We start from the raw sequence: 12,783 nt of genomic DNA on the forward strand, positions 1-12,783 counted from the left end.
ACAAATGAATCTCAAAGAATGGCAGTTTTCAAAGAAATGCTCTAGTTTTGGGGAGAAAAAAGATGAAGAGAAGACAGAAGTAACATAAGCAATCTTTCTGTAACATGAAATCATAACAAAAAATTGAATTAGAAAACTGGAAAATCTGAATACAACTTCTGATGGAAGCATTATGAAAAGTTATTAAATGGATATAGTGCAGCATCCTTAAGGGTTCACTATGTGTGGTTTTTAGGTCCTTTACAAAGGATTACAATCACATTTCTGGACAGGAACATTTTCAACATTGTTACCCACTGGTGGTAGGTTTGAATCTATTCACTACTTTTCAAGGTTGATATAAGAAACTTTATCAAAATTATCTGACACTGAAAAAAATGTTTTATGTACAGTGGGGTTTTCCCGGAATGAAATGAATAAAAATTTAATTACCTACATAAAATCTGAAATCTAAAATTCACAATTATTTTTTAATTTAAAAAGACAAAATTTATTACAACCCCAAACAAAAGCCAAATCAGAACTGGCTAAGCATTGTACGTTGTATGTTATATTTTTATAGTGTGTTTCTGTGTATGAGAATGACTGTGAAATTAAATTTTCTTATTTCTAGCAATTTTCTTCCATATACAATAATAGTCACTGCTAAAAGGGTTGCTTGAGAACTTACCAGAAATATTTTTTTCTGAATATTCTAGTCTTCAAAACAAACGGTAGCTGTCAAATTCTTACTGCGTAATCTAAAATGGTAATCCATGTACTGTATTTCATTTGTAATAAGTCTTTGTGATAAGGTTAACACTTCAACATACACACAAATAAGAGAGCACCAAAAAATGAAAATTGCTTTGCTTATGTTTCTGTATTAGAATTTTATTTGCTAAAGGGTAAAAACAGATTTGCAAAATTCACAGTTAACTTAAAACAATAGTTTTAAACCTTTATTCCTAGCCCTTACTGCCTTCAGGAAAGAGAGAACATCTGGTTATTTAAGGAACACAATATGTTCACATTTTCTATGACTTTTGTTTCTAATTGGGTTTTTAAATTTTTTTTTTGAATTTGAACAACTAGCTAGAACAATGTTTTTTAATCACTTCATATTTTTCAGATTGTCCTCCTTCTATCCCTCTACCTTCATTTAGTGGATTGTTTCTGGAAATCTGCTTAGTAGTTCTAATATGATAGAAACAAGAAAATGAGAACTTGGATTGTGGTCTGAAGAGCTAAGTATAGAAACCGTATTTAAGGTAAGTAGAGTACAAGATTCTACAAACAGATATTTGACATCCGGTCTTTTTAATCAAGCATACATTTTCAAAAATTACAAATAGTTACTAGGCCACTTAGATACATGGCAGTTTCATTTATTACAGATGCAAATAAATATTTATTACATGTATAAATGGAAGGATTTCTGTGAGAAATATGTAAGTAGGATCCCACTATATTTAAAACTAAGAAAGCTCTAGTTCCTGTGTGGAATGGTGCTCTGAAGACTGGGTTCAATAGCTCGCTCTGCCATTGAAAAGCTGAGTGGTAAGACATTTATACTTTACTGTTAGTTGTTTTGAAATGTACCCTTGCATTGTGCACCTTAGGTGAGATTATAAGTGAGGTGATGGTTATATTAATCAGTTTGATTTAAGCATTCCACATTGTATATCAAATCATGACACTGTACCCCATAAATGGATGGGGTACATTATGATTTAATAAAAGTTCAATTTAGAAAAATAAAAAAAGAAAAAGAAAAAGAAAAGCTGAGTGACCTTGAATAAGTTTCCAGTGCTTCACTTCAAATCTCACTTTGCTCATCTATGAAAAGAGGGGGCTGGACTGGACTATCTAGGTTCTTTGCAGTGAAGAAATTCTGATAGCCTAAGTCAAGTAAATTAACTAAATTCTTTGCTCTGCCTTCTTTGCTACATAGTATTTGAAGATGGTAACAAGTTTTTTAATGAATTTGACACATAGAAATTAAGGAACTAGATAATCCTCAAATCCACGTTATATGGTTAATTCATCATTTTGACAACAATGGCAGCCAAAAAATATACTATTGGCTGTGATTTTGTAGATGTGATCATGGATTCCAGAAATATGCTAGGTGAGTCAGGTCCACCAAGATTAGAGTGAATATGGTGTGCCAGAAAGAGGCATAGCATCTGAATGAGAATTCCATTCTATCATTATTTTCTTTATAACAACCACATGCAGGACACAAAGCTAAGTGCTAAAAAATGAGTAGAAATAATGAGAGATAAATAAGCATATAGTTAAAATACAAGGTACTCAAGGAGACTCAAAGGGGAGGACATATCCTATCTGAACCTGGACATGATTTCACAGAAAAGGTAGAACAAATGCCAGGAATCTGAGGGAAGAAAAACAGAAGTGTCATAGGGCGGCGCCGGCCCCACATACGGAGGGTGGCGGGTTCAAACCCGGCCCCGGCTGAACTGCAACCAAAAAAATAGCCAGGCGTTGTGGTGGGCGCCTGTAGTCCCAGCTACTCGGGAGGCTGAGGCAAGAGAATCACTTAAGCCCAGGAAGTTGGAGGTTGCTGTGAGCTGGGGGAGGCCACGGCACTCTACTGAGGGCCATAAAGTGAGACTCTGTCTCTACAAAAAAAAAGAAGTGTCATAAAGCCACTCTAGCTATCTTGAAAGCTTATAAGCTTTTGATCTTGGGAAAGCTACTTTATCTTACCTCTATCTACTGAAAAAGAATGAGAAAAGATAATCTACCCTGCATGCCTAAGAGGGTTGCTGTAAGGACCAAATTAAGCATGTCAAAGTGCTTGGAAAATTATGAAAAAGTATGATTCTATCATTATAGTTTACAGGCCCATTATTTCAGTCTGCTCAAAGGAGAAATCCTTTCACAGAAAAGCCTACCTCTGACATACACAGTTAGAGCTTGGTGGCTCGGGCTCTATGTGCAGAATGTATTCTCAACTGAGCAATCTCCACTAGGATTTAGGGATGATGGTAGGACAAAGTGCTTTTCTAAAGGCTGACGATGAACTTTTTACTAAGGCTCAGAGTTCCCTGCTTATCTTTATTTTATTAAATCTGTCAACAGCATTCAACAGTATTGTCATATGAATCTGGGATATAGAAAAGGATGCTCTTGTGGCTCAAATCTCATCATCCTTCTAGTTCACTTCATTAAGACTTGTGTGTTTATATTTTAACTCCTACTTGAATCAGGTATGACTCAAAGTATTCTTAAGAGTTTCATTGTTGCTATTAATGGTAAGCATTTAAAGTACTCTGATGTCTGAATTTTTAAAGGATTTAAGTAGGGGTACTAGCAACATCTTTTCCTCTTTTCTCCTCTCAGTATAAATGGCCTTTTTTATGACTTTATATTTGACACTAACAACAATGAAAACTCTGTCCACCTGTTGATTTCTGTAATATTGATGAACTTACTTTCTTTTTTTCACTTGGATCTTTGTAGCACTGGATTGGATCTTGTTAGTTCATTAGACTCAGTTCTTTATACAGTGTGGCCCAAAAGTCACCCCTAAAGTTGCCATACATAAGGAAAATAGGAAATGGTTGCTAAATGAATGTTTACTTACAAAATATTCATTACGAAACTTTACGAATAGGTGGCCAAAGTGTAGAGAATATTTGGATGGTGACTTTAGGAGTGACTTTTGGGATACCCTATAGAGTAGACAAAGGATGCTCTGGTTGGGCAGGTCATTAGCGAAAATTTAACTCAACCTTCGAATGTTACAAAAAGAAGCCCAAGCCTCAGCAAGTATAATTCTACCCAGATAAGAAGGATGGATGGTGGCAAAGCCAAAACTTGACCCACGGTTCCAATTCCTAACTCAGGCTCTTTGCAGAACACTCCACTGCACGGACCTACAGTCTTTAGCATATATGTCAGTGACATTTGTTATCATCTGAAATTTACTAAATGATGTCAGTGGGTCAGCCACGTACATACTTAACTATCACTTTCCTGGTAGCCATCTGAAAGCCTTTTCCTTTTTTCCTAACTTTTCCTCTAGATTACCATTTTATGAACTTACTCTCGTGAACTTTTTAAATAAAACTCCCCCTACATGTGCAATTTCTTATGCCTCAGAAATACCAGTTTAAAGGTCCATTATCTTGATCACATTTTTCCTTGGCAAAAATCTAAATGTGAAGGTGAGGAACTACCTTTCTTTAGATCAGTGATTCTCAACCTTCCTAATGCTGCGGCCCTTTAATACAGTTCCTGTGGGTCACGACCCACAGGTTGAGAACCACTGCTTTAGATGTTTATGCTATTTTTTTTCCTATTAAACCTTAGAGAATCCATATCATTAATGCTTATAGAATTTATTTTACTATACTCTTGTTTTACGTACACTACTTTATTGAAATAAAAAGTTCTCTATTAAAACCACACTAATGTGAAAGGATATTTTGATTCCACTAATAAACAATGATGGCCTTAGTACAAAGAATTCTGAAACTAGATGAGTGAGTGATTCATAAGAAAATCAGTCAAATTTCCCAAAATTAGCTAGGGAAAAATTACTGAGATTGATAGATTTGGTAACATACTCATTCCTTCTTTTAATTAAAACAAATCACACAAAATTAGAAAATTCAAATTGTTATTTTAGCAATTTTTCCAATCTATATAACTAAAAGTTCCTAACGCTTAGCTGATAAAAATCTGTCTTAAGTTTATAGATTAAAAACCATACCTTGTTGACCAGCAATCTCATTCTTTATTCTTTTATAGAATTTTTTTTTATCATCTGGGTTTTTTTGGATAAAAAAGTATATACTCACACAACTTACATATACATATGTACACAAAATATAGATATGGAATTTAGATTTTCATAACCAGACTCCTAAGCCTAATCAGAAAAAAAAACTATGCTTCCTTAAATGCAGAGAAATGATGGATTGTATTTCTGATGCTGAATTAAATTGCTTTGTATAACAGAAATGGTATTAAAGTTAATAATTCTACAGGACTTGGATGTAGGCATAAGGAAATAAATCCTTTTAAATTGATCAAAGAATAAATAGAAGATACACTTAAAAGTTGAAGTCAATAACCAAGGAAAGGACAGAAATTTTTTTTAATATAAATTTACATTAAACTTGGAGGCCCAAGTTGATCAGACAGAGCCTTGGCAATGGAACCCACAGACAGACTGACTGACTCAGAGACAGTTCGACAACTGCCAACATGACTGTTGGGAGGGTTGCCAAAGAGCCAAAGGCTGAGATTACCATCCAATGCTTGGCACTCTGATACTCGTGTTTGAAGCTTTCTCTCTTATACTTCATCCAATATTTTTGTTTGGCTCAAAAGTAGCAAGGATTCACAGATTTTTTTAGATCATTAAATGTTCTTATTTTCAAGAAATATAACATTAGTTGTAAAAGAGCACACTTCTTCTCTGAAGTGTAAAGAAAATTTTGGTGAATTGCTTCGCGTTCAAATAGAGAAATCAGCATTAAGTCTGTTTAAAATAATCTTTATTTTATTAGATTACTCTTAACCGCCCAAATAAGAAATGGATATTTATAATATCAAATAATTTAGTGTTTCATTGTATCCGTATCCACTCTTACAGAACTGGTCCTTTGTACAGACCTACTTTCTTCATCTTCATATGGTCCCTGAGGCTCTATTTGACTAAGTCATCCCCTGTGAGAGGTACAAATGATAATGAAGTTTACTTATAAGAAGTAGTTCCTCAACTATTTTAATTGAGTTGTGAGGAAGACAGAAAGGCAGAACAATACTCTGAGGGACAAGAGACATCCGCACCAGTTTCTCATGGCAGGATCCATTTGCCTGCTGAGTTGCTGGACAATGAGGTATATAAATTTTGGCCTACAATTTTATGCAAATACTATCAATAGGCAACTCATCTGCTATTAGACAAATCTACATTATGAATTCTTAGACTCACATTGAGAAGCCTATTTTTCACCCAACTTAAAATTGTGCATATCTTATTTGGAAAACTTACCTTTGGGTCTCTAAGGAACAGAGCCTTAAGAATCAGTGAGTGTACATCCCCGATGAGTGGGTAATGCATCAGAAGGCCGAGACAGGTCTGGTAGTTACTAGATATCACTAAATAAGAGGGAAAAGAATAATTAAGATGCAATACTACTTAAGATATTTTTCATTACTGAGAATATAAAAACTAACAACTTAATCAAATCAAACCAATGATTCAACTAATTTGATACAATGAGGTAGGGAGAAGGGATCCTTACCAAAGGCCCTTTGAAGTGGCTCACTGTATTGTTAGCTGCAATCTAATATATTAGTACTTATCCTCAGCTGGAAGGTAGAACTTCAAATACAGACATATGTGTACATTTGCCATGTAAGTAAATTCTCAGAAATATGCTTATTTATTGCCACTTACATTGCTGTATTTAAATGTCTCTAGCTTTGCTCCTTAGAAATTAGTAACGAAAACCTTACAAATATAAAAGAACCAGTTGAAATGTTTCGTTAAGTAATATTTACCTTGATTGTTATGCTCCATAAAACTGATGTGTCACATTTATTCTTTGGTATATATAAATACTATATAATTCAAAATTAAAGAAAATATAATTTCTTTCAATTATTTGTTTTCTAGGTAAAAAGATATTTAGGGAGATAATATCTATGTAGTGCTTTTTTGGAGAAAAACTATCAAAATCTTCATAGTAAGTCTGTGTTCTGTAGCTTTCATTTAATTTTTTTTCAAATCAACCTAATTGTAGTATAATTATTAAACACATTGTTCAGTCAGGTCTATGTAAACTACTTTATTTCTTAGCAATCTATCTGCCACTGCTGTCACAGTTGGGCCCATTAACAAGGCTTGTCTTGTGAGCCACAATGACTGTGCCTCCATAGTGCTGATTGTGAAACTTCACAGTTACAACTTCCTGTGATTGTAACTGAATCCTTTTCATTAATCTGTTACTTTAAAAATGTTCCAGGGGAAAATAACCATCATTCAATAAAAACAACACAGATCAAAAAATAAACAATTTTTTGTGATTAGAAATAGCCCTGATTCTCAGATTTTTTTTCCTCCCTGCTTTTGGAAACATTGCATCTGGCTATAATTTTCTATACCCCTCCCATGAGCACTGTGGGGAAAGGAGACAGTACTGGGCAAAATGAACAATTATTATCTATGTAAGGAACCATATTATCATCTTCATTTCCATTGCTGATCTGACAGCTTGTGATTTCATACATCTGCTTTCATTTGTAAAGCATTCACTTATCCTACCCTTTAAATACCTGTGTAGACTCTTTTTCTTATTTGTCCATTTTTTCATATTTACCTTTGGTTACCTGCTGTCCTTTTTTCTCTAGAAATACAAAGAACTAGGATACTGAGAAAATCATACTGTTTTCATATAGTGTTCTTTCAGATCTAACAAGTAAATATGATTTAGAAAATCAATTCATCTTATAACTCAAAAAGTTATTTATTGTATATTAGTAACTGACCAAGGAAGAATGCTTACATATCTTGCAAAAGAGGCAGGAACATTCTGTAGAACAGGCTCTATGTTCAGGACTGGATTTGAATCCTGGGACCCTATCTGAACCTTTCACAAGGTTGCCTGAAGATTAAATAACTTAGCGATTTATGGCAGCTGTTCCAAACCTATTCGGGTAACTTCTGTGAGCTTACATTTAGTCATTTGGAAACAACTTTTTGATTAAAAAAAGTATTTGCCAACTTCATTCCATCTAATAATTATTTGTTGAGTACCTAAGGCATGACAGGCCCTACACTAGGAGAAGATGCAGAGATGAACAAAACAAAATCCTGCAGAAAATTAAAAGTACAGAAGGGCACATGTTTAACATTATGCAGTAATTTCTACTACTACCGCTAAGATAACAAATCACTGAAGGCTTTCCATAGCCAGCCTACATGCTAAAAACTTAGTCTACGTTATTTCCTTTACTTTCCACGGCAACTTTATATGGGTACAATTACCATCCCTGTTCTACAGATGCACAAATTGATACTTGGAGAGGTTAAGTCACTTACCCAAGCCACACTTCAATTCAGTGGAGGAGCAGGATTGGAAACTTAAAAGTCTAGCTGCAGGGTCTGTACGCTAATACAAGACTTTGTTTTGAAGGGTTTTTATTTTGAAAGTCAATGTAATAGACGCAAATGTCATTTTGAATAGTGAAGTCAATAAATATTACTTTTCTAGTTTCAAGCAGGCTAGAAGGTCAGTATAATCCAGAATCTAGAACAGCCTGACACAGACAGACATACAGATATAGAGTTAGATAGATGAACTGGGACTAGAGAAATAATCTTATGCTGCTATAATTTGACAAAAATTTCAAAGGTATCAGAGCTTACAGTTAGGGTAATTAAATAAAAATACCTTCTCCTTAAAAAAATAAAAATAAAAAAGAGAGGTGGCACTTAAGGCTCAAGGAGTAGGGCACTGGCCCCATATATGGGAGGTGGCAGGTAACCCGGCCCCGGCCAAAAACTGTAAAAAGGACCTCAAGTGGCTCATATATACATTAAAGTTAATAAATAAATAAATAAGAAAAAGCTATCAGAGCTATAAAATATATAAGGTAAACAAATGAAAAACTTAACATTCTTTCATCCATCCATCCATCCAACCACTGCATACAATGAATATTCCTGGGCTAAAACTGGATATAACGGTGAATAAGTATAAGTCCCTTCAGGCAGTACTATCTCTAATGAAAATCAATACTTGCTGGTTTAAAAGCAAACTAATCAGGATCTGATAGAATATGATTTTCATTTTGTACTTCACAATCAACTTTTGTTGAACATGATAAACTAATCTATAATACTATTCTTTATTCAATATTTAGACTATCAGAGCAGGGCAGTGACATGGGGAGAAACAGTGAAATTTTTTTTTAATCTGAGTTTTGATATCTACTTATATTTGAGATAAAATATGTTTATGCTTAAACAAAATACTAAAATCATACTCTGAAGAGCTAATTCAGGGAAGGTTAAAAACAAAGGTAAGTGGTACCTAGGAAAACATAATGGATTTAGAATCAGAAGCTAGATCAGAATGTTGGCCTCTTATTGACTTGTTGTAGGAATTTATGTAAGCTGTTTAATTTCACTGAAACTTTATTTCTCTCATTGATAAATTATAGACAACAATGCTTGCTCTATTCATGGGTGGCAAAATGCTAGGTGGTACGTTCCCCTGTCTTGCTCAATTCATTCTTGATGAATATAGCTACCTCCACATGAAGCTGAACTGACTTCTCTGTCTCTACGTTTAAATGGCTACCTACCGGTATAGAGTGGTCACAGGCAGTTGAGCTGGTTTAGTTTCCCCAGAAAAATAAATAAACAAACAAACAAACAAAAAAAAAAGTGAAAGCAGTAAAAGATAAGCAGAGAAAGTAACTGTTTTGAGAAAGTTTAAAGCAATGTTGATCAACAACTTACGTAAAACACAAAGTTAACTATATCTACAATTGTATCATGTGCAAATACATGATTCTTTTCAAATTATTTAATTCCATACTGAGATATACTTACTCAAAGTTTTAAAAGAATCTAAGAATAACCAGCAAAACACAAAACTAAATAGAGACTAATTTCCCTAAAATCAAAACAATTATTAAGCACCTATAGTATGCCTGGAAACTTGCCATGTATTTTACAAACATCCTTTGAGTCCTCCTAATTCCCCAAAGGAACATATTATCAATTCCCTATAATGGATCATGTGGATATAAAACACAGGTAAGACTGCAAGCTCTTGAAACATGGAGGAAGTGCAGAGCCCAGGTCTGTGTGAAGTGAAACCTTCCCTCTTCACCAGTGTATTTTATAGTTTCCTGTATTTCTAGTAGAGAGTGTCATAACAGGTGTATCTGTGTACTCAAGTCATGGGAGACACAAAGCAGGTGGCGTAAGAACACCAATTATGTTTTGGGCCACAGAAAAGCCTCAAATATACAATGAAAAATGTCCTCAGTGTGTAAGGTAGGGTATAGCAAATGTTTAGAAATAGACATATATTCTTACATTTAGATAGAAAATGGAATAAAAAATAAAATAATAGATTAAATATAAAATAAAAGTAATGAGCTAGTAAAAAAGGAAGCCTTAAGGATTTCTCATAATTTATTGTACTTCACTGAAAATAAAAAGCTATTCTTTTGGCTTGAAAAAATTCTTAAAAGTTATTCTTACTGCTTACTACACTTCAAATAGAATATTTTTAAATAAGAAATAAAACAATATACAAGATATTTACTAAATAATTTATATTTTTAAATATACAGTGATGCCAATTACAAGACATTAATAAGTAAGCAAGTATCCAAATACAGAATTGCCAGGACCTAGGGTGTGAGAATAGCAGCACAAGTGCTGAACTAGAGGTCAGAATGACAGCATGTTAGCTTCAGGAATGCCACATGTACTAGCTACAACATCTGAACCCTATCGATTAAGTGCACAGCCTTCATTTTTCTTTACCTCCTCTATCTTATTACCCACTGAATGAATAAAATGAGATGATATAGTGCAAAAAGAAGTCTTTTAATGCAAATTACTAACACGAATGTAACATGTATAGGGAATGAAAGCCCAAGTTCTATTTCCATATCAGTAAAACATCATATCAATGAAGTTCACTAAATTTGGTGAACAATAAGATTTAGAGAGGAGGCTGGGCACAGTGGCTCATGCCTGTAATCCTAGCACTTTGGGAGATGGAGGCGGGTGGATCACTTGAGCTCAGGAGTTTGAGAGCAGCCTGAGCAAGAGCAAGACTCCATCTCTAAAAATAGCTGGGAGTTATGTTGTGGCAGCTGCCTGTAGTTCCAGCTACTCACAAGACTAAGGCAAGAGAATCACTTGAGCCCCGGAATTTGACGTTGCTGTGAATTGACAACACTCCACCAAGAGTAACAAAATAAAACTCTACCTCAAAACAAGCAAACAAAAAGATTTAGAAAGGAAATGGCCTGATTCATGAATGTTCCCCTCTTAATTTTTTAATCCAAATGAAAGAAAGTCATAGGTCAGGAATTAGTTACATGTGAATATAGACACATACGGGTACATTTTATTTCATTATCTGTATCAATGCCTTATTCAGAAATATAGACTGTCAGTAAAAATAGGTGAATTTGCAAGTATTTTAAAAGTGTTGACGACATCTTTTTTCTTTTGTTAGATTGTGTATTCAGTCATTCAACAAACATTTATTAAACAACGATTCTGTTTCAAATAAATTCTAAGAATATGAAAAGAATTAAGACGTAATCTCAATTATCTCTTCATATTCCAAGGGAAGAAAAGCATAAAACTGACTCCAACACAGAATAGGGTAATAATAATGGTGGACATTAATGGCTACGACAACTCCTAGAATGGAAGACTTTGAGGTGAGATGTCAGTAAACAATATGTTGAAGCAAACAGAGGCAGGATACTGAGTGGCCCCCATGACAGGGGTGCTGAAGAGAAATGGAGATGAAGAGAAAAAAAGTAGGTGATGGTCTTACCGGGGAGCCATCAAGGTGTCCTTCATTAGGTAAATGATAAATGGATAAACCAAATGTGGCATATCCAGGCAATGGAATATTATTTAGCAAATAATAAACGCACTATCAAGCCTTGAAAAGACACAGAGAAAATGTAAATGCATATTACTAAGCAAAAGAAGCCCATCTAAAAAGTCTCCATACTGAATTATTCCAACTATATGACAGTCTGGAAAGGCAAAACTATGGAGAGAGCAAACAGATAAGTGGTTTCCAGGGTTTAGAAGGACAGGAGAATGAGCGCTGAGGATTTTTTAGGGCAAAGAAACTATAGTAGTCCCCCATTATCTGTGCAGGATACAGTCTAAGACCCTCAGTGCATGTCTAAAACCTCAGATAATACAAAACTCCATATATATTCTATATTTTTCCCTCCACCTACATACTTATGATAATGTTTTATTTATAAATTAGGCACAGGGAGAGATTAGCAATGACAATAATAAAACAGAACAATTATTACAATATGCCAACATGACTACTCTTGAGTTTGGGTGAAAACAGGAGGTAATTTATAAAAGAAAACTGATTGGACTAACTGAAGACTTCTCCACTGAAACCCTACAAGCTAGAAAGAAGTGGGGACCTATCCTCAAACTTCCAGAAATATGGCCAACCTAGAATCTTATATTGTGCAAAATCAATCTTCTGACTTATAGGAGAGAAATAAAGACTTTCTCAGACAAGTAATCACTAAGGGAATTTGGGAAGACCAGACCTGCACTACACGATGATCAGCGCAATAGATATCCCCCAGTGTAAAACCATCCAAAAGCTGAAGTTCAGAGCCCGGATATCACAATGGCTCCAGAGGTAAAACAAATGATAAGGATCTACCCAACCGAATGAAAAGAAATCTACCACATTTATTGGTAGATAAATCTACCATATTAATAAATTTATGTTTATTGATATATTCAATAAATGTGAATTTCTTGAACTCCCCCTGCCCAAGGAGACACAAGACTAGCTGAATAAATTAAAAAATATAAGCCAAGTACTTGCTCTCTCCAGAAAAATATCTAACCCACAAGGACTCATCTAGACTTTAGGTGAAAGGATAGAAAGCAATATTCCATGAAATGGAAGCAAAAGAAAACCAGTAGAGCCATTTTCATACCAGATGACATTGACTTCATATAAAGAAAAGTAAAGAAAGACAAAGATGGTGACTATATTT

General features: G+C 34.4%; 1 protein-coding gene across 24 annotated transcripts in view; it reads right to left on the bottom strand.

The window, feature by feature from the left end:
* Positions 1–12,783, bottom strand: part of TBC1D5 (TBC1 domain family member 5) — a 584,642-nt gene that overhangs the window by 133,615 nt on the left and 438,244 nt on the right. For all 24 annotated transcript variants that reach the window (XM_053598465.1, XM_053598460.1, XM_053598463.1 and 21 more), the window contains one exon: positions 6,014–6,120. In XM_053598465.1, the coding sequence (XP_053454440.1) occupies positions 6,014–6,120 (107 nt within the window). The remainder of the gene's footprint in view (positions 1–6,013; positions 6,121–12,783) is intronic.

This window comes from Nycticebus coucang, chromosome 8, assembly GCF_027406575.1.
Source record: "Nycticebus coucang isolate mNycCou1 chromosome 8, mNycCou1.pri, whole genome shotgun sequence".
Classification (NCBI taxonomy): Eukaryota; Metazoa; Chordata; class Mammalia; order Primates; family Lorisidae; genus Nycticebus; species Nycticebus coucang.